General features: G+C 39.3%; 1 protein-coding gene across 1 annotated transcript in view; it reads left to right on the top strand.

Moving 5' to 3' along the window:
* Nucleotides 1-23,962, top strand: part of LOC126106422 (symplekin) — a 117,003-nt gene that overhangs the window by 29,908 nt on the left and 63,133 nt on the right. Inside the window, exons 9-11 of the mRNA XM_049912698.1 lie at nt 5,183-5,344; nt 16,598-16,732; nt 17,928-18,129. Coding sequence (XP_049768655.1) covers nt 5,183-5,344; nt 16,598-16,732; nt 17,928-18,129 — 499 coding nt within the window. The remainder of the gene's footprint in view (nt 1-5,182; nt 5,345-16,597; nt 16,733-17,927; nt 18,130-23,962) is intronic.

Raw genomic sequence — 23,962 nt, 5'->3', positions numbered from 1 at the left:
GAAATTACATAAAAACTGGCTTTCAATTTGCAAAATGTTTCGTGTTTATTCCTTAAAAGCAGACTTTTCTTAAATGGGGGTTTGTTAAAAGTGGGGAGAAATAATGTTGTCCTTATGGGAATTTTGCCGAGACTGTCGGAAATACTCGTAAAAAGCGGGATTTCCTTAAAAGAAGGTTCAATAATTCAGGGTTTTACTGTAATTATACAGTGATGGTGTGCAAATCCTCATGTACACGGCGATATTTTAACAAATTGTCAGATTTCCTGGTTCAGAGACGGGGAAAAGAGCAACATGTATGGTGCTCTGTTTTCTTAGCTATCTATCTAGGTAATAGCCACACCTGGGAACATCATACAGTTGAGATAAAAAAAAAAAAAAAAAAAAATACCTTGGCTGCATTCAGCCATCTGGACAGTTTTGCTTCTTGGAGCCATCTGTGTAAAATTCTGGTAACTCTGTGTACTAATATTGTCTCATTGTGTTTATATGCTTATGTATTGATGTGCTTGAATGATGATGCAAGATTCTTCTCTTTGTAAAACAGTTTTGTCTCATCAATCACCATCATAACACAAAAAACAATTTATTTCTGGTATAAAAAAGTATACAGTACAGTAGTATTAACACCCATAATTCTCTATCATGTGGCATTAAGTCTGAACAGTAACAATCCTCTGTCTAAGAATAAAATAAATATTTACTTGGTAGAACTTATTTATTCCATAGATGAATTTTTTCAAGAGAAACAGCTACTGTATTTATTCATCTTCTTTCTTTGTTTACTGTTGTTATCCAAGGTGTGTTGGAAAAGTAATGAGACTAAAAACACTGGGAGTGATCTGGCAGTGCTGTGTTCTACTTGTGTAGACCAATCTATTTGTCTCTTCCAGATGTTCAGTCAGTTTCAGCTCCATATGGGCATCATGTGATTTTTAGAGAGCACCATCAGTTAAATTATTTTTGTTGTGTTATGAAAATGGAAAAGTGGAATTTAAAGCAATGTTATGGCATCAAGTTTTGTGTTCGCTTGGGGAATAGTTGAGTGCTACTTTTGAAAAGTAGAGGCAGGCCTATGCGGAATATTCCTTATCAAGAGCACAAGGGTGTTTTTTTTTTTTTTTTTTTTTTTTTTTTTTTTTTTTTTTTTTTTTTTTTTTTTTTTTTTCTTCCAGCACAGATCATTTTTTGGAAGTCCGACAACTCATTGAAGATGTACTCTCAGGAAACCTTCACCGTCAAAAACCAATGAAAATATTGAACGTGTAGTGCTGTTGTGAAATCAGACCTACGCTTAACAATAAGAACAAACTCTCAGCCAAATGTATTACAAGGGAAAAGGGTGGATATTGCAGACAAGTAGATGCTGCATCATAAAAATACCCCATGTCACACAGCCACTTCCATCACTGAATTTTTTACTGCGAAAAGCATTCCTGGTATTCCACAGCTTCCCCCACCCCCTGCTTTTTTTACCTGATATGAACACCTGTGAATTTTCTCTTTTCCTGAAATTGAGAAATGCTGTGCTGTTCCTCACGGCGCCCTATATATATATACTAGCCGTTACCCCCCTCCACCGTTCCTCTCCTGGTGTCTTTGGTGTGGCCGGCGCGGCGGCTACTGGAGGTGGTGGGGGAAGCGGCACCTGGGTCTGAACTGGGGTCTGCAGTCTCCCTGCTGCCGCCATCGGGGGCGGTCCTCGATGTCTGAGACGGCATCTTTCCCTCCAGGCTGAGTGCAGGGTTCCAGGCCTGACTAAGTTGAAGGCTGCTGTCTTTATTAATTAGATCATCCTGTAGTCGGATTTCGATGGCCTCTTTAGTAACACAGTCCCAGAAGCAGGAGGATTGACAGAGTACCAAAGACACCAGGAGAGGAACGGTGGAGGGGGTAAAGCTTAGTATATATAGGGCGCCAAGAGGAACAGCACAGCATTCGTCAGGATCCACCTAAAGATTCCAGCGTGTACGTCTGCCGAAATATTGTGTAGGAATTAGGACGCTACCCAGTCGGATACCCGAGAACTGTTCAAATATGTTGACATGTTACAGGCCCTACCAGTTTGAAGGGAACAATAATGTAGTTTGAACAAAATAAAAAATTTCGTAGATAAAAAATGTCTCTTTACATTTCTCACAGATCTCATATGTTTTAATTTGTCACACAACTGACTATAACAATTATAGAATTGATATTCACTCATATTATTTCTTTGTACATTGTTCCAATTTTCTGTTGTCAACTGTTTTTGCTACGTTCATTAAACTGACTCTGAAAATTCTTGAAATGTTGAATAAAGTTCCCATATAGTAGACTGATCTATGGCGTATAAACACAACAGCTTTCAAGCTTGTTGTTCTTCTCTAACAGAAGTATACGTGCACGTCCACGACAAGGTTCTGTTACGTTGTGTTTTCTATGTAATTATTAATATTTTGATTTGTTACACATTGCATCCTTGCATAACAGTTACAGGATGGCAGTTAAAATCCATATCTTGCTATTGAAATTTGTTTTTTCTATGGTTTCCTTAAATAAAAAAATACAGAACAGTTCCATTGAAAAAGGCAGTCAATTTCCTGCACTGTTCTCATTGGAGCTTGCAAGCCACAATATGTGCATGCCACAAATGGCCCTTCTGAAAATCTCTATAAATAAAGAAATAAAATTCATATATACATTTTAACAAAAGCAAAAGTGTTCTGAAGTATCAGAAGATATGTAGAACCTCTCTAAAACTAAATATCTTAGAAATACATAGGTCAGTATTTCTATTGCTTTCAGATAACATTAAGTACTATTTCAATACATTTTTCAAACTAATGGATTTATGTGAATATATGTGGTTGTATAATAATTTGTGTAGCTACTGCCACAGTAGCTTACCTTCAGTACCCTTAGGGCTGTTTGTATGAAGCAGTCGAGTTCAGTCAGCAGAGAAACAGACTTTGATTGAGCTGAACATGGGAATCTACATTGTATAAATGTTAATCTCAGATTTTCTCTTTAATTATGCTTGATTTTGAATAGTAAAATTTTGTAGATAGTCTGCTGCAGCGGCACTAAAAAAAATACATTTTGGGTAAATAAAAGATGAATAGAGGTAAACAAAGTATTTGTTTTTTACCACTCCCCCACAGCTGAAATTCAGAATTATTTTTCTTAATGTTAGGATAAGGATAATATTGGCAGTGTAAGTAATGGATATATATAGTAACTGCTGCTGTAAGAACTCTTGGAGGTGACTTGGAATTGAAGTGAAAACGTTGAGGCAGTGCATGGACGCTTAGTGGCAGAGTAAGAAAGCGAAATTAAGTATTTTCACTGAATGGTAGAGGGTACGGTGTTACACAGCAACCAATGATGATCGAATGTCTTACAAAAATGCTCTCTCGGCCTCGGTAGCAGCAACTCCACAGTTTGTATTAAATTTTCAACTACTTGCTTAAAGCACTATGACAACAACACACACAGTGATGGGAAAAAAATAATATTAAGTCAGTTAGCAGACACGATTATTGGCCAATAAGTATATGAAATTCTCTCAGTAGTTCAGTGGTAGTGTGCTGGACTTACAGTTAGATCCCAGATAAATCTGAAGGTCTGAGGAAGGCATGAGAATACCACATCTCTGAGGATGTGTCCATTAAATCACTGGTGGCCAAACCAATCTTTGAGTTGAAGAGATCTCTGCCTAAGCAGACAATGCAGACATAAACCTCTGAACCTCTGCCACTATCTGCTAGTTTCTTTAGTTTCGGGCAACTGTCTCTTTAAAAGCTCCAAACACCAAAAGTTTCCTCTGTGCATAAAGCAGCATAAATCTATTGGCAGTGATATATCGTGTATCCTTCCTTTGTCCCAGCAAAATTCTGATAGCCTGATGTGACAACACATCACCACCAGCTCTGCCTCACTACCGAATGGTTAGTACCAGGTACCTATGAAATTGTCAACTGCCAAACAACACATTCTCTAAAATATTAGTTATAAGGAGGAGGAGGATGATGATAACAACAACACATTTGGATTTGGCAATACATGTAACGACATTCCTCTTAACAGCGAGTGGTTCGCCTTCCGTAATGCTCGCACATGCGTTGACAGTACACTGACGCATGTTGTTAGGCATTGTCGGTGGATCACGATACAAATATCCTTCAACTTTCCGCACAGAAAGAAATTCATGGATGTCAGAACTGGTGAACGTGCGGGCCGTGGTATGGTGCTTCGACAACCAACCCACCTGTCATGAAATATGCTATTCAATACCACTTCAACTATACGCAAGCTATGTGCCGGAGATCCATCATGTTGGAAGTACATCGCCATTCTGTTTTGCAGTGAAACATCTTGTAGTAACATCGGTAGAACATTACGTAGAAAATAAGCATACATTGCACCATTTAGATTGCCATCGATAAACTGGGGGCCAATTATCCTTCCTCTCATAATGCCACACCATACATTTTCCTGCCAAGGTTGCTGATGCTCCACTTGTCGCAGCCATCATGGATTTTCTGTTGCCCAGTAGTGCATATTATGCCGGTTTACGTTACCGCTGTTGGTGAATGACACTTCGTTGCATAATAGAACGTGTGCAAAAAATCTGTCATCGTCCCGTAATTTCTCTTGTGCCCAATGGCAGAACTGTACACGTCGTTCAAAGTCGTCACCATGCAATTCCTGGTGCTTAGAAATATGGTACAGGTGCAATCGATGTTGGTGTAGCATTCTCAGCGCCGACGTTTTTGAGATTCCCAATTGTCACGCAATTTGTCTGCTACCGATGTGCGGATTAGTCGCGACAGCAGCTAAAACACCTACTTGGGCATCATCATTTGTTGTAGGTCATGGTTGACGTTTCACGCATGGCCGAACACTTCCTGTTTCCTTAAATAATGTAACTATCCAGCGAACGCTCTGGACATTTGGATGATGTTGTCCAGGATACCGAGCAGCATATGTAGCACATTTTGATCACAATAGCCATACATAAACACGATATCGACCTTTTCCGCAATCAGCAGATTTGTGAACTGGGTTAATTTTCTAAACTAAGATCAAAATTCTCATTTATACAATCGAGCATTAGTAATTTAGTTTTCCAAAATTATTTTCCTTTAATAGAATTATTACGTAATTTTCACGCATGAAATGTGTCGCTTTACTGTTCCAGATGAAGCTGCCCGATGCTGTTCCGCCATCATTCTGTGCCGAGTACAAACCTATCCCGAATGCAGGCTCACCTGTGCAAATCAAAATGCTGTGCCGCATGCTCGCCCAGCTGCTGTGCGACGCAGGAATGGATCCCAATGGGGGCCATAGTAAACAGCCTAAGGTACAGTAGCTAAATGACAGTTACTGTTAATCTTCGTCCTTAACTGTGGATATTAAATTCATTTGTTTTGTGTGGATTCACTTTGTCACTCCACTCAGTAAACATCAGGATAAGTAATTGGAAGGAATTTCTGGAAGCTTACTCCCCTTCCCCCCTCCCAACAGAGACTTCAGGGCTGCTGTCCAATGCTTTAAAAATATGCTTTGTTTGTCAGGCTGTATACATCCTGAAATTTGTTGATAGAGCATTGATTCTTAACAATTTCATCTGCTGGCTATTATCCCTCTCCTCTTCCTTGCAGCTCGCACTGTAAGTTTATTTCCTTAGGACTTATTATTTTCCAAAGGAACTTGCACTCAAACTTCTTGGCTTCTCTCATTCCATCATTTCCCATTATTCTGACTTATTCATTTGCATATATACATTCTGTTTTGATCATTGTGTTACAGTACCTAAATTTAGCTTTTCTCAAGATTGTCTTTGTCTTGTATAGGATGCTTGTCCTATATGTAAACTGGCACCAGTCTTCTCTCTCCTGCTGTTGTCAGCTTATTTTTAAATAGTTTCTATGTGTCTTATTTCACTGAGGTATCTAAAACTGTCCACTTTTTTCTGTTTAACCATACTCGGTTGTTAGGAGATAAAGCACTGTTCCGATGTCATTTATATTTGACAGAAATCTAGAGGCCAGCTTTTTCTGCTTGTTCCTTCAGAATGTCTCTGTGTATCTTGACAGTATTACCAGATCATCGTCCAATGCAAGGCATTTTACTCTGACGCTGTTCTTTCAATATTCAATGCGAACTTTGTTTGGTAACTCTTTCCCAGCTATTTACTTTCCCCATTCTTGGATGACATTCTCTGACACACAATTGAGGAGAGGCCCTGTCAGACCCCAGTTTTAAATTAAAACTATTTGGAGAGCTCTGCCATGAATTTTGGTTTTTAGTCTGTTTGTGTTAGTTCGGATGATGATTTCCTTTGTTTTGGGTCCACTATGAATTCTGTCAAAATGTCAAACGATACTCGCCAATCGACCAAATTTAGGCCTTGTTAAAGTCAACAAAGACCACTACCATATCTCTTATGTCTTAAAAATAGTTTCATTGGATGTTGAAAACAATTAAATAATATCTTTTGCTTTGGCAGTTTGCAGTTGCAAGTGTTAAGACTTTCCTGTTTTGGGGAGACACATTTTCTAGCATTAACTTGCAGTGCATTCTTAGTGCATTAATGAAAATAATGTATACGAATAAGTGTGTGAAATGTATTTTGAAAGAAATTTTTTACAGTTGATGTTCAACATTAGCTACTGCTTTGGTTTGTAAACAGTGCTTTATGCAGAATTGTCTTGATATTTAGCTATTAATTTGTTGGGTTCTCCATTCACTCTCTTGTCCATGTAGGGTTTTAGATTCATTTTTTATTCACTTGCAAAAAAAAGGTTACATTGGTTTCCAGTAGCATTCTGAACATTTCTGTACAAATAAATGTTTTATTCTGGTGCTATTGTGAAGCAGTGATAATGTTCATTTATGTAAATTTGATAAGACATGGTATTACTATAGTAATGTCAGCAATATACCACTGTGTGTTGTTGATGTGGAAATTGAACTGCTTGTGCAAATTGCTGTCTTTTGCAAAAAAGAAAAAAAAAAAACAAAAAAAATCAGTTATTTATCACCTGAGTAATGCTGAAGGGTTTTGTATTTTCCATGTAGTGTGCAGTGTCTTTCACACTTAACACTTCTTCTTTTGTATAATTTGCATGTCATAATTTTGAACATTTTGACCTATTACACGATTGCCAAAAATGGACTTTGCTGTAAAACAAAAACTTAAGTTAAAAAGATATATTTTTTTACTATTGTGAAACACATCATCTACTGTAAAAGTGCTCATAGCTCTTAAGGTGTGCATTTTAGAGCCCATCTTCCCATATTTTTTTCTTGTTTTGGTCCAAACTACCGAAAGTTTGTCATTGAAGTTCTGGTTCACGCTGCATATGCCATATATAATGTGCAGTTGAAGTGGGTGCACTTTGCAGAACTGTATGAAGAAAGTAGTATCTTATATTTCAATAGCAAATGGCTTTGAGAGTGTTCATGTAAATTGTTCTACTAAATGACAATGCCTGTACATTGTACTTAATGTAAAAATTGCAACCCATTCCCTGTATTATTTAAAGCAGCTGATAAAGGCCCACTTCACTTGGTCATTATTTTCCTCTATTTTCTGAAAACGTTCCAGATCACTAGAAAACATTTGAGAACATTGTAAAATTAACTATTAAAAAAATCATAAAACTGATATTTGTCACTCACAAGTACTCTTGAATGCTCAAAAATACTTTTAAGTGCTCTTAAATCCACATAATTATTCAACAATAACTTAATTTGAAATATAGTTTACTGTCACTCACTCATTATTTCTTTATAGAACACAGAGAATGTTCGAGAATATTCTAAAGCATCCAGAACTTCTCTAAATAATATTAGAGAGTGTTAAAGAGAACACTGGAACTTCTGCTTGTTTGTTGCCAATGAAATACACTTGCAAAAACTGATAAGATTCATTTGGCATTCGTATGATCCCCCTCTGGCACACTGTAATTGAAAACACACAGGTCTAAATTGATGTTCTTCACTGCTTATGGAAGAAGCAGCAAATGATATTGTTTCAAAACAAGCTTTATATACTCTTGAACATTGCAGAATTTGTCTTTTTTTACTCTGGAATTTCTGAAGTCAGGCTGCAATTCTGGTAGTGGCACTTCTGTTGGTGCCAGTCAAATTTTTCCACTCGTGCAACACATTCATGGTGTTTCTCCAATGACATTCCTAGTGCCTTGGAACTGACACACTTGATCCATTTATCAGGAGAACATGTTTGTGTCAGTTGTATGCTTAAGTGGGATCATAATGGAATGATGTGTCTGCCAAACTATAATCTCCTTCTTCTACTTTGCACGTCTCATACACCAATGTTCTTGTTCTTGTACTTCTTGCTTTTCTTGAACTTCTCATTGCACCCCTACTTAGTTCATCATAATCTTGTTTCTTCAGCGGTTACTTTACATCAGTTTGCTGAGTGTCTCACTCGATTTTCTTCACTAATTTTTTCTCCGTTTCCTCTCAGTCTATTCATTCTTTTAGGTTGTGAACATATATGCACTTCTCACTCCTGATCTCTTTCATTTCTTGTGTTCTGTCTCCTCCTTTTCAGTTCACCACTGGCAAGATCGTCTCTCTTATGTATCGAAACCCTGTTTAATATTAATCTTAAGTAACAAATTAAAATTTCACTTAATACACTGTTCACTCTCTTACACAATTCACTTTCACTAAATTTATTTCACTCTCTGTCATTTTCACTTTTCCTTTATCCATTCTAATCGATCTCTGAAAATATGACACGTGTGTCGCGTTGTCGCCTACATACACACTTCTGCGATGGAGCATACCACTATCACCAGCACAATAGGATAATGGAACATTCTCAAGCGGTGTAGGACAGTCTGGAAGATTCTAGAACATGCTAGAAGATTCTATAACATTGTGGGACACTCTGTGACATAATTCAGCATTTTGGTCAGTTGCAGCCACTTTGTGGTGGCAACTGTCATTACTGGGAACAAGTAAAGGCTTGGCATCTTGCGATACATAGATCACTTAAAATCAACCCATAACATTGATTTCCAGCTGCTTCATTGCCTTCTTCTCTTTGAAATCCTCTTTTGATGTCCATATGTCCAAAAACAATCCCTCCAGTTTCAAGCAGAAACCTCCTTCATGGATGGGGGATGTAGGTCTTACCATACCAATATAACCCTCATGGTGGCGTGGGGGTGGGTTGCAGAGCTATAGCAGTATATATATAACAAAGATGGTGTGACTTACCAAATGAAAGTGCTGGCAGGTCGACAGACACACAAACGAACACAAACATACACACAAAATTCAAGCTTTCGCAACAAACTGTTGCCTCATCAGGAAAGAGGGAAGGAGAGGGAAAGACGAAAGGATGTGGGTTTTAAGGGAGAGGGTAAGGAGTCATTCCAATCCCGGGAGCGGAAAGACTTCCCTTAGGGGAGAAAAAGGACAGGCATACACTCGCACATACACACATATCCATCCGCATATACACAGACCTGCGGATGGATGTGTGTGCATGCGCGAGCGCACACCTGTCCTTCTTCTGTCTGCTTGTGTCTGTATATGTGTGGATGGATATGTGTGTGTGTGCGAGTGTATACCCGTCCTTTTTTCCCCATAAGGTAAGTCTTTCCGCTCCCGGGACTGGAATGACTCCTTACCCTCTCCCTTAAAACCCACATCCTTTCGTCTTTCCCTCTCCTTCCCTCTTTCCTGATGAGGCAACAGTTTGTTGCGAAAGCTTGAATTTTGTGTGTATGTTTGTGTTCGTTTGTGTGTCTGTCGACCTGCCAGCACTTTCATTTGGTAAGTCACATCATCTTTGTTTTTAGGTATATTTTTCCTTCAGGGAATGTTTCCTTCTATTATAACCATATATATATATCTATATATATTCGCATGAATGGACACAGGCAGACAGTGTTTGTTGGTAATGAGGATCACCCTGTGGCTAAACATGCCTTGGTGCATGACCAGCACATCTTGGCGCAGTGTTACACCGTCCGGGTTATCTGGATACTTCCTACTAATACCAACCTATCCGAACTCCGGAGATGGGAACTTGCTCTTCAATATATCCTCTCTTCCCGTTATCCACCAGGCCTCAATCTCCGCTAATTTCAAGTTGCCGCCACTCATACCTCACCTGTCATTCAACAACATCTTTGCCTCTGCACTTCTGCCTCGACTGACATCTCTGCCCAAACTCTTTGTCTTTTAATATGTCTGCTTGTGTCTGTATATGTGTGGATGGATATGTGTGTGTGTGCGAGTGTGTACCCGTCCTTTTTTCCCCTAAGGTAAGTCTTTCCGCTCCCGGGACTGGAATGACTCCTTACCCTCTCCCTTAAGACCCACATCCTTTCGTCTTTCCCTCTCCTTCCCTCTTTCCTGATGAGGCAACAGTTTGTTGCGAAAGCTTGAATTTTGTGTGTATGTTTGTGTTCGTTTGTGTGTCTGTCGACAAACATACACACAAAATTCAAGCTTTCGCAACAAACTGTTGCCTCATCAGGAATGTTTCCTTCTATTATAACTATATATATATATATATATATATATATATATATATATATATATATATATATATATATATATATATATATATATATATGCTGACTCCTAGACGGATGGTGATCCTACATCCATCAGTTAATGAACCTCCCACTGCTTTGACAAGCATTGACTCAGTAATCACCAATAGCTACAACTAACGATCTTTTCTGAAGCATCACCTCAACCATTAGTATTCGTTAAATGTATCAATGTTTTTTCAGTGAGTTTTATCTAAGACACCAGCTTCTCGCAACCCCACATATTGCCCAGGTATGTCGTTTGATGAAACTTGGTGCTGAATTCTACCAGTGGGGCTGACCATGTCTCTACATCTCTATTCTGGTACCAGGGCTGAAGATGTTTCTACATCCACCTACTAAGTCATCATCAGCCAATGAATTGCTCACTGTTTTGACACACATCACCTTAGGAGTCACCAGTAACTGCATTGGTCAACATTTTGACCAGCTTCTAGACGAGTGCATCTCAAACAGCTACGATACAGCTGTTTTCTGACTCCTGAACCGATCGTGACTCTACATTCATCAGCTCAGACATCTTCAGTTAACGAATCTCTCACTGCTTTGTCAAGCATAACCTCAGCAATTACCAGTAGCTACAGCTAATGATGTTTCCTGAAGCATCATTTCAAACATTACCATTAGTTGAATGTATTGATGGTTTCTCAACGAGTTTTACCTTAGTCACCAGCTTCTCGCAACCCGAGATATTGACCAGGTACATCTTTTGATGAAACTTGGTACTGAATTCTACCACTGCAGCTGACAATGTCTATACACCTATCAGTTCGTCAATCCAAAGATGTTACTATAGCATTATCTCATGAAACATCAATGAAGTGGAGGATCAATTCACTCATAATAATGCTTATATATATCAGACTTCACAGTGCAAGTATCATTGAAATGGAATTCAAACTTAGGGTGCTGTACTCATCTAACTGAGCTATTTCGATACCAGTACAAATCTTTCATCAAAAACTGCATGTCTCCCCAGCCTTTCTTGTTTCTTCGTTATTTAATATTTCAGTGTCATCTTTCACTGCACTATTTCATACTTCAACTCTGTAACTAGTTCACAATATCTTTCTCTGGTTCCATGTCTTTTCCTGATTTCTTTCTGTCTCTCGTTATTTGCTGTCCACATATCTGTGCTAATGTAATTACCCCTTCAGTATATGAAACAAAAAAATATTTATATATATATATATATATTAAAAAAAAAAAACAAAGATGATGTGACTTACCAAATGAAAGTGCTGGCAGGTCGACAGACACACAAACATACACACAAAATTCAAGCTTTTGCAACCAACGGTTGCCTCGTCAGGAAAGAGGGACAGAAGCAAATAACCAGAGCCACTTCCTCATCTCCTCAAACCCGGAACCTTCCACAGAAGAACCCCAAAAGTGCCCCACTTGTGACAGGATACTTTCCGGGACTGGATCAGATTCTGAATGTGGCTCTCCAGCAGGGATAAGACTTCCTCAAATCCTGCCCTGAAATGAGATCCATCCTTCATGAAATCCTCCCCACTCCACCAAGAGTGTCTTGATCTACGTAGGCAGAGATGCGTTCTGTGGGGGCTTGGTAACCAGCTACAATGGGACGGCCGGGATGATTGGGTTTGTGAATTTTGGGAATAAGGTAGAAGGTAGGGGTGCTGGGTGTTGGTGGGTTCAGGAGGTTGATGGAGTCAGGTGAAAGGTTTTGTAGGGGGCCTAAGGTTCTGAGGATTCCTTGAAGCTCCGCCTGGACATCAGGAATGGGATTACCATGGCAAACTTTGTAAGTAGTGTTGTCTGAAAGCTGACGCAGTCCCTCAGCCACATACTCCCGACGATCAAGTACCACAGTCGTGGAACCCTTGTCCGCCGGAAGAATGACGATAGATTGGTCAGCCTTCAGATCACGGATAGCCTGGGCTTCAGCAGTGGTGATGTTGGGAGTAGGATTAAGGTTTTTTAAGAAGGATTGAGAGGCAAGGCTGGAAGTCAGAAATTCCTGGAAGGTTAGGAGAGGGTGATTTTGAGGAAGAGGAGGTGGGTCCCGCTGTGACGGAGGACGGAACTGTTCCAGGCATGGTTCAATTTGGATAGTATCTTGGGGAGTTGGATCATTAGGAGTAGGATTAGGATCATTTTTCTTCGTGGCAAAGTGATATTTCCAGCAGAGAGTACGGGTGTAGGGCAGTAAATCTTTGACAAGGGCTGTTTGGTTAAATCTGGGAGTGGGGCTGAAGGTGAGGCCTTTGGATAGGACAGAGGTCTCGGATTGGGAGAGAGGTTTGGAGGAGAGGTTATATACTGAGTTGGGGTGTTGTGGTTCCAGATTGTGTTGATTGGAATTTTGAGGTTTTGGAGGGAGTGGAGCTGGAAGTGGGAGATTGAGTAGATGGGAGAGACTGGGTTTGTGTGCAATGAGAGGAGGTTGAGGTTTGCTGGAAAGGTTGTGAAGGGTGAGTGAGTTGCCTTTCCGGAGGTGGGAAACCAGGAGATTGGATAGTTTTTTAAGGTGGAGGGTGGCATGCTGTTCTAATTTGCGGTTGGCCTGTAGGAGGATGCTCTGAACAACCGGTGTGGATGTGGGAGAGGAAAGATTGAGGACTTTTATTAGGGACAGGAGTTGATGGGTGTGTTGATTGGCTGAGTGGAAGTGTAGGTGAAGCATTAGGTGGGTGAGGGCAATGGATTGTTCGGTTTGGAACTGGTATAGGGACTGATGAAAAGAAGGGTTGCAGCCAGAGATGGGAACTTTAAGTGTGAGGCCTTTGGGGGTGATGCCAAATGTCAGACAAGCCTGAGAAAATAAAATATGGGAGTGTAATCTGGCTAGGGCGAAGGCATGTTTGCGGAGGGAATGTAAATAAAACTTGATGGGGTCGTTGTGGAGGTGTTGTGAGGGTGACATGGTACTAGAAGGTGGAAAGTGGAACACGAGGCTGAAATGAAAATGAAAATAAATATAAAAATATATGGGGAGAGATAAAGGTAAAACTAGAAAGCAAATGGAGATCTGGTGTGAAAAAAGGCGAAAAAGGGTTGGTTAGAGCTGGGCTATGTTGATCCTGTGGTGAACTTGTGTAGGTAGATAATGATGTGCATAAAGGTTAGGTGGTTGTGTTGCCACCAAAACACGTTAGAGGGTGGAGAAATACAGGAAAATTTCGAAAAAACTACGTGAGGATGTATTAAAAGGGTGGTTTGGTGGCGGCAGATTATGGAAATGAAGCTAACAATTGTCTGATGAAGAAATAATGACGTTAAAACCTGTGGGAAGCGGCTAAAAATGATCGATGATGTGAGAAAAACGGAAATGGAAATAAAGCAAAAGATATTAAAACTAGCCGAAAAGGTTGTTTAATAGCTGAAAGGAACTGTTTGTGAACTGGAAACGGTGGATTTTATAGCAGCGGTAGTGTTGAAAGCGGAAAAAAAAAAAAAAAATTTTGGTTATGGTTTGGAAGTGGGTTACGTATTATTACGTATTATTGAGTATATATCGGCGGGATAAAATTGTATACTGGATTACGGTAAAAAAGGAGAAGGTGAATAGAAAGTAAAACTGCTGGCAAAAACAGGAGGAGGAAATAAGATGACAGAAAAGACTACGAAATGTAACAGTGACAATAACAATAACAATAACAAACGTGATTGTTGGGTTCAAATTAATGATATGAATATAATAGAGGGAAACATTCCACGTGGGAAAAATATATTTAAAAAGAAAGATGATGAGACTTACCAAACAAAAGCACTGGCAGGTCGATAGACACACAAACAAACACAAACATACACACAAAATTCTAGCTTTTGCAACCAACGGTTGCCTCGTCAGGAGAGAGGGAGAGAAGCAAATAACCAGAGCCACTTCCTCATCTCCTCAAACCCGGAACCTTCCACAGAAGAACCCCAAAAGTGCCCCACTTGTGACAGGATACTTTCCGGGACTGGATCAGATTCTGAATGTGGCTCTCCAGCAGGGATACGACTTCCTCAAATCCTGCCCTGAAATGAGATCCATCCTTCATGAAATCCTCCCCACTCCAGCAAGAGTGTCTTTCCGCCGTCCACCTAACCTTCGCAACCTCTTAGTTCATCCCTATGAAATCCCCAAACCACCTTCCCTACCCTCTGGCTCCTACCCCTGTAACCGCCCCCGGTGTAAAACCTGTCCCATGCACCTGTATATGCGGATGGATATGTGTGTGTGTGTGTGTGTGCGCGCGAGTGTGTATCTGTCCTTTTTTCCCCCTAGGGTGGGTCTTTCCGCTCCCGGGATTGGAGTGACTCCTTGCCCTCTGCCTTGGAACCCACATCCTTTCGTCTTTCCCTCTCCTTCCCTCTTTCCTGGCGGGGCGGCCGTTGGTTGCGAGGGCTGGAGTTTTGTGTGTGTGTTTGTGTTTGTTTGTGTGCCTATCGACCTGCCAGCACTTTTGTTTGGTAAGTTTCATCATCTTTCTTTATATATGGGAGAAGGATGATGAGACTTGCCCAACGGGGGCGCTGGCGGGTCGATGGACACACGGGCATGCACGCAGGATTCAAGTTTTCGCGGCCAACGTTTGCCTCGTCGGGGGGGGGGGGGGGGGGGGGGACGGAAGGATTTGGGTTTTGAGGGGGAGGGTGGGGAGTCATTCCGGTCCCGGGAGCGGAGGGACTTGCCTTGGGGGGGAAGGAGGACAGGTGTGCGCTCGCGCATGCACACACATCCATCCGCATGTCTGTGTATATGCGGATGGATATGTGTGTATGTGCGAGTGTATACCTGTCCTTTTTCCCCCCTAAGGTAAGTCTTTCCGCTCCCGGGATTGGAATGACTCCTTACCCTCTCCCTTAAAACCCAAATCCTTTCGTCTTTCCCTCTCCTTCCCTCTTTCCTGATGAGTCAACCGTTGGTTGCGAAAGCTTGAATTTTGTGTGTATGTTTGTGTTTGTTTGTGTTTGTGTTTGTTTGTGTGTCTATCGACCTGCCAGCGCTTTTGTTTGGTAAGTTTCATCATCTTTCTTTTTAGATATATTTTTCCCATGTGGAATGTTTCCAACACTTTACAACAGTAAATAATAATCCCAACCTCTTGAACTAAATGCTTCTTCTGCAATTGGAAAAGGGGGCTGATGGTGATGTTTGTAATAGGGGCCAGCACACTTAGATCTTAAGTTGAGAGGGACCCATCATAATGATTCATGTAATATCCATATACATACTATAAAAACTGATTTATGTATATGTGCGTGTGTATGTTCCACATCTCCTCCTAGACCACCAGACCAATTTGAACCAAACTTTTTGTACAAATTGCTTACTATCAGGCAACAGTCACTGTGAGGGCTAAGAACCACCTACCTATAGTAGTTTGGGAGATGTGACATCATAAACACTGAGATATGTGAAAAACTGCCACATTGTGCATGATGTTTAAATTTATTACTTCTTTGTTACTAACTCTATTGTATCCAACGTGCTGCTTAGTATACCTACAAAGTTATATCATTGTAGGCACAGATCAGGAGACATGATGTCATAAACATAGAGATGCATGAAATAATGCCACATCATGCATGATGTTTTAATACCATTGTACTTTACTACGAAGACACTTCTACAGCTGAATCAACTTAAGGAGATCCCCGACACTAGCAGCATTCATTTTTTGTTTTCATTTCTAATAGAAAATTGGCAAAATTAATACCTGGGCATTGCAGGTGGTTCACAACCCCCCACCCCCACACCCCCCCTACCCCCCAGCTAGTTGTTATTAAAGTGCACCGAGTGAATTGCTTAATATCATCTGTTCCTTACATGTCACTCATTTTGGAGAGGATTGCTGCTGTTATTTCCCAGTTTGTGTTATTAACATTATTTCCTTTTTATGCACATTAAGACCCCAGCTTGGAGCTCCCGAAAAAGAGATTTAGCCCAACAGTGGAAATATTGCATCCAAAATTGAATTGTCAAATCATCAACAAACAAAAAAATTGCTTTTATTGTGTAAGATTTGAGGAAGCATTTGATCTTGCAGATGGAAATAGAAGATGGTCCCCTAGAAAAAGATGTGAAGCCATCTCTCACCTCGGTGATGACGGAGATGATGGACAAGGAAAAGGAAACGCAGCAGGCAAAAGCTTCTCAGCAGTCTGGAACAGTTACTGTGAAGGTGAGTTGAATTCATTCTCACTGTTTGGGTAACTGTTTGTACTGTGTCCAAGATTGGAGATTTTAGTGTATAGTGTAAGAATAATTGTAGCTATGTATTAAATGTGCAAAAGTCACCAAGGAGTGAAAAAACTACCTGATGTTCCATCAAAGAAGGCTTGCAAGAAACACTGTGAGTATGTTTTATAATAAAAGTAATTAAAGACCGAAATGAGTTCTCCTCAAGAAATGGCATAAGGCATGGGTGCCAATCTTCAGTGATTCCTTATGTTCATTTGTACATTCATTCTTCTTTCATTCATTCACACATCATATTCTGCAAATCCCATCATGAAGGAAAGCCTTCAGGGACATAGATAAATTCAAGTTATCCAGTAACAGACAGTAGCAACCTCTGTTGGATTCTTCTGTAAAGTATTCTGACAACAAACTGACTAGTGCTAATCTACTCAAACTGATAATTACAATAATTACTCTTACATCACTTTAAGTGGAGCCTCATATGTGAATGCTCATTGATCTTTACTTCTAGTTCTTTAGATTTCAGCATCAAGCAAAAGAAGGCTGAAGCGTTTTTTGAAAATGAGTTGAAATTTTACAGTTGACCAAAGTGCTGTCATCATTCTGACAGATTTAAACTGTTCGTGGACTTGTTGAACCCAGATTTTCCCTCTCTGGGGCAATTCTATTCCAGTGTGCTTCATACTTGCCTCAAATGAATAACCCCAGTGTAATATAAAGCAGAGCTGCTCTTATGTACTCTTCGTAAATCTGTGATAAATCTTTTAATGATGGAAGTGAGGCTGACATAAGTATCACTTTTACTGCATTTAGGTACTAAAGTATAAGATTAAAGTTACAGTAAACAATTAGGACATCTAATCCATTATCTTATCGGTATAAATAAGTCATAAAAGTACAAACGCAAACATTTTAAAAGGCAGGACACTCGCTGTTGCACAAAATAAACTCTGATTGATGATTTCAGCCAGAATATCAACAGTAAACATTACTGAAGGGCACTGTGTAGTGTTAAAGACGGCAGTGTACAAAGCTGTTCTATTACAGTATGTTGTTATGAACTCTGCTTAAGACGTTTATTACACAGCCAGTAGTGGCTTAGTATTTTTCTGTTTAGTGTTTAGATGTCTTCTAATTGTATGTGTTCTTTTGAAATTTATTTTTATCGAATGTAGGTTTCCAAGCAGCGTGTTCGCACACTGAAGCTGTCGGAAATTACAAAACCTCTCACGACCGAGACCCGTGGAAACATGATGCGGGCTGCCGTGAAGCGCATTCTGAAGGCAGAACGTGCTGCAGCTGTGGGCGGAGTTATGCCTGTCCGAAGCAAAATAATCTCTACACTTGCTGTGACTTTCAATACTGATGTTAGAGATGGTGAGACATGGGCAAATTATAGCTTTAAGTGGTCAAATATTTTATTGTTGCCAATAACCAGCTTCCTGAGCAACTGTACACATCTGCTATTACATGTGCATTTCTGCTCCGCCTTTCTACACTCCGTTGACTTTGAGTGAAACTGGTAAGGGTTTCAAAAGAAACCTGGAGAAGACTAGATTGTAAAGAGAGGGGGGATTAAAATTAGAATGACAAAGTTCATAAGACACCAACAGTAGAAATTTCTAAATCATCAGGATGGAAGCAGTAAACAAAAATAGGGAACACAAGCACTTATTTGTAGTTGATTGATGTGTGGTGTACAGAAATGATTAACAGCCCCAAGAGACTTGTAGCTTTCTAACCCCCCCCCCCCCCTCTCTCTCTCTCTCTCTCTCTCTCTCTCTCTCTCTCTTCCCCCCCCCCCCCCCCCCCCCCTCCCTCCTGTAAGCACACATCCACATTCTCAAAAACGTAACTCAGACATCTACACTGGCTAAGATTTACAAAGGACCATCCTCTCAATGTGCTTGCTCATGGTAGCATACATATCAGTTACTAGAATAAGTGGTAAGTATAATGCATGTGTGTGCTGCAAGCTGTATCACAAGTTAACCTCTCGCCGCAAGACACCACCTAGCTTATAGGTACACCAAGCACGCACATTTAACTCCTACAGAGTTGTGAATGTAATTAGTATTTTTCATTTAACTTAATTTTTAGTTAAATAAGCAAACAGATTTGCATTTAAGATTTTCTTCTGCACTCTGTGACATGGTAGCATAAAACCTGGTGAAACTCAGAACTGTATGATCAAACAATGGAAAATCCAGGATGGAATGTAACAGTATTACGAAAGGGATAGTTGCTACTCACCATATAGCGGAGATGCTGAGTCACAGATAGGCACTACAGAAAGACTGTCATAAAATGAGCTTTCGGCCAACAAGGCCTTTGTCAAAAGAAGACAAGGCCTTGTAGGCTGAAAGCTCATTTTATGACACTCTTTTTGTCGTGCCTTTCTGCGACTCAGCATCTCTGCTGTAGAGTGAATAGCAACTTAGCTTTTCATAATATTATGAACTCCATGACTGTTTCTAAAGGATGGATGATCATGAAATTGACCAAAATTATCAATTTTCAATTTAATTTCGATTTATTAGTAGATCTTGCGGAAAGTAAGTTCTCAAAGTTTCAGTGTTGAAATTGCATCTGAAGTGTGAAAAATAATTAAATGTTTAACACAATGTTCTTACAATGCCCACATTATCAAGCAATATTTAGTACTACTTTGGAGAATGATGATTCTGTATGTTACTTTCAAGCAAACTTGCGTATGATACATCTAGTAGGCTGTGATGTATGTCTTTGGTTTTATAGATCATTTGTGACTCTGTTCCGTATTTTAGAAATAATAACCAACCAGCTGCTTTGTTCATGAAGAAGCAATTCTTTTCACCGTGTACCAGAACCTATCCGGTGTAAGTGACATGAAAAGTGCAGTGTGGGCTACATATTTCCACGTGGTGTCAACAAAGGAACACCCCATGCGTCATCTGTACCACATAACCTGGTGTAAATATCTACAAGCTTAGAGGGATAACAACCCCTACATTCACAAGGAGAGGCTTCCAGATTGTATCCTGGGTGTTGTCAAGCCCAGTTAAAAGTTTCTGGCCGATGCTGAACTTCTAAAAATGTGTATTGGATGGCAAAACCCAGAATCCAAATGAGTCTCTAAATTTATTAATATGGAAATGATGTACTCAAACCACATCTTTATCTGCTGCAGTTGTCAGAATTGCTACTTCTAATGCTGTTCTTGTATTTAATGATGGGGACATAGGGAGGATTAAGGTATTAGAGAGAATGGGCTGTAAGATAGGAAATTTCAGTCAATACACCTTGAGAAAAATAGATTTACAGCACCTCTCTTGAGCTGAAAAGCCAGTTGAAGATCTGGTAAAGGAAAGAAGGCAGAAAACAAGAAACCAGCGTGGAAAACTTGAAGGGAAAGAGGACCATGAGTACCAATCTGGGACCTCCTGAAGAGGTGACATAAGATAAACAATGTTAGGTAGAACTTTAAGTTGCATTTCCAGAAAATTATTGTTTTTTAAAGTGTTGACAAAGGCTAGAGTTATGAAATTTTGTATACTTATTTTTATAAACCCAATAAATGTAGTCTCAAAAGTATATTTGGAATACTGAGCGTAATGTGAGACATGGGGCAAAAAGCTTGGAATTCAGCATAAATTTGATATTATACGTACAGAATTATAATTAAAAACTTATTAAAATTCTTCTATATAACATATTGAAAACTCTTGAGAGATGCTTGCTTTATGCAGAGAGATAAAACAGAGAACATTTTGTAGAAATCTCTTGAATAGTTTCCGAGAAAAATGTACGTGTATTATTTTTGAAAATAAATTTTTAAATTTCATAAAGTAATTAAATATACATAATCCATGGAACTTAATAGTGAATGTGTTAATTTTATGTAAAGCATTGTACAAAATTTCATTGCCATGTCTTAATTGTGGATTTGGTGCATTTTTTAAATAGTGTGTTTTTCATGCAATAGGAAGAGGATATTCAGTACATTCCTGAGTAGATAAGGTATACAAAGTAACATTCTGCACAAGACTGGTGCAGTGCCCAGCAGCCATATTTATTTTCGGTCGAGTTCGAAGGTACATCGAAGTTTGAGGGTTAATTTGTGAAAATCAACTTTGAATTTTGTCTGTGCTTAACACCTCATGTGGAAATTTGTGTGGGTTATATTCTTAATGTGCAGTTCCGCCACTACAACATCTCCTTAATGTGCTGCACACAGCAGTTAAACTGGGATGACATGGACAGACACATGTGGCACTGAAGTGTTCAACACTTAGCAAATTATTGCCCATCCATGCGCCACTTGTTGACAAGAAACGATGTGAAGGTTCTTGTCGCCAGTGTCTGTCAGGCAGTGGATCCGTGCAGCTCGTGCGCATATGAACTTAGATATTTTTATGCCCTAAAACAAAACTGTACAACTTGCTGCTTGCAGCGTGGAGTAGACGATTGAAAAAACAACTTCATTTATTGAGCATTATTGTAATTCCCATGAGTTTGGGACATTTTACAAGTCACGACTACAAGAACAGATTAAGAAACAATAAGCTAGTGCATATTGCCAAGAAATGTGATTGTAATGTTGGGAATCGAAGAAGAAAATAGAGCATTCCATCCCAAATGTAAATAGCTTTATATGCAACAATTTAGAATGCCACTATTTTCCTAATTGCCTCTACAAATTGCCTCTGTGTCTATGAAGCTCCATTTAAAAACTTGTGTATGAATAAGTTAACAAAGTTTTACATTGTTGCTCGATAAGACCATGAAAATTATCAATACGCAATGCCTCTACAAAATCGTTGAGAATACGTGTTAGACCTCAGCACATTTGTGGAATAATTCTCGAAATACTTGGTGAAGAGATACAAAACCTTTACATCAGTGAAGGATAACTGTCATTTGTAGCTAAAAATCTCTGCCACCAGTCATACATCAGCCAGTATTGCGTATTGATAATTTTCATGGTCTTATCGAGCAACAATGTAAAACATTGTTAACTTATTCATGCACAAGTTTTTAAACGGAGCTTCATAGCCACACACAAGTTTCCTAAAAACATCCATTGCGAGATTCGAGATTCTTGACCTCTTTCACTACGATCTTTGTTTTCTTATTTTTTCTTTTCCTTCTATTGCAATAAAGAGTGTAGGATCTGCAGCTACCTTTGCAAGTACTTGATGCCCCTATTCTGGTGTCACTTCAATGCCGTCAGCTGTGAAACACGATCTGAACATGGGCAATGTTTAGCATCTGACATCGGGCAGTTCATTTTTGTGGGCAGTGCAACACTGTAGCACGATATTTTGTCACACATCGAAACTTGGGAAATACTAGAAAACATGTAGCATGCGATTTGTTACTAAGAGTCGTGAAGTGTTGCCTCGGTGGAATTCCACCTCAGCATGTGTATCTCCATAATTGATAATAACTGGGATGTCATATGGACTGTTTTATTTGGATTAGCCCATACTACCACCTCGTAAAATGTTTACTATTCTCCTTAAACAGCCTGCATAACAATGAAATGTTATTTGCGAGGAGCTTCAATGTTCCCCTGAGGCAGTACATCTAGTATCTGTAAAGATGAGTGTGTGAATTGGTTACATACATTTTGTATTTCTAATTGAAATTCATATTTTGGAAAAAAAATTGTTTTGTTGCTGTCTGATACATGCATATAATATGTGAAACAAACAAAAAACCTGTAGAAGCCGTCTAAAAATGGTAGTGCATCTGCTACGATCAAAAATTTCTGGTCATGTAAGAAAAGAATGCTGACAAATTTAATTACTATGGGAGAAGTGCTGGTAAATGTGTTGTTTGTTAGGAAAAAGACATCACCGAGTCATTGTATGTGAAACATATGCTGCCTTATATTGGGGGAAATTTAAAATATCCATCTTGGAAGCAGAGATGCCATAGCTGATTCTTTCGTAATGTCGTAGATGCAGCTTACTTGTCAAGTGTTCATACGCGCCATTTAACTGCAATGAGCTTGTAAGTTGTTCAGTAGTTACCTGTACTCTTAATCTTCTCTTGCGTGATTCTCTCTCAGAATAGTGTCTCTGAATCTCCTCCTCCTCCAGTGGCCATTTGTTGATTGCCTGGAGCTTTGAGTAATTTTTATAACTTTACAAAACACTATCAAAGTAGATTTTCATTTTGTACTTCATTTTTGTAGTTGCCTTCACTGGTGATATACTTCAAAAATTAACCTTTGCACTTGAAAGATGTCATATCAGTAAACCACATAGACTTTGAAGAGTCTAAATTATACCGATAGGTAATAATATATAGTCTGCACCCAAATTTGCTATTGGAGATTTACAGAAGTCACTGTATACATTTGACTGTACTCCATTGTAGCTTGACACAGACAGTGTTTAAAGAATTGACTGTGTAGTTGTGACTGACCTGGAACTTTACATTATGCATGCTAAACACAGGCTGACCGTATACATCTATGCTCTACTGTAGCTCATCACAGGATGGATTGGGCAATGGGTACAGCGCCTGTACTGTGTGCTACACAAAGAGTGGTCAATATCAGGTTTATAATGGGAACAATAATTTGAAGCAAAATACTTTAGTACCCATGGGCTCCAAAATTTATGCCTTAAGAGCTATGAACACTTATTCATCTTTGATACTGTGAAACAAATCTCTTCTTCTGCAAGCTATCTGTTTTCCTTATTTTGGGAGGAGTGAGTATGGGTGAAAACAGAAAATTGTCAAGTAAACATGGGCTCTAAAGTGAATATCTTATGAGCTATGGGCAGTTGTTCAGTAGAAGTGACATGTTTTACAGTAGCAAAACTTGTAAGGTACACTTTTAGAGACCATATTTACTTCACATTTTTTTCCTTGTTTTGATCCATACTCGACCTCTCAAAATATGAAAAGCAAAGAACTTGCAGAGAAGAGATTTGCTTCACAGTGTTGAAGATATAGTGCTCATAGCACTCAAAGTGTGCATTTTAGGACCTGTGTTTACTAGACTTTTTTGCAGTGAATGATAGTTTCTGTCATATCCCTGAATATTGACCGTTCCTTCTTGGGGCACCCATTATGAAGACGTGTGTAGGACAGTTAACACAAAATGTTAAAATACAAAGTTACTACAATCAAATCATTATCATCCAATAACATGCCTCATTGAAAGATTGTGACATAGGTGATTTGTCAGTTCTAACAGTGTGTGCAGATTAAT

The sequence above is a fragment of the Schistocerca cancellata genome, chromosome 10 (genome assembly GCF_023864275.1).
Source record: "Schistocerca cancellata isolate TAMUIC-IGC-003103 chromosome 10, iqSchCanc2.1, whole genome shotgun sequence".
Lineage (NCBI taxonomy): Eukaryota > Metazoa > Arthropoda > Insecta > Orthoptera > Acrididae > Schistocerca > Schistocerca cancellata.
Note: the sequence above shows the minus strand (reverse complement) of the source record. Positions and strands in the feature narration are given on the sequence as shown.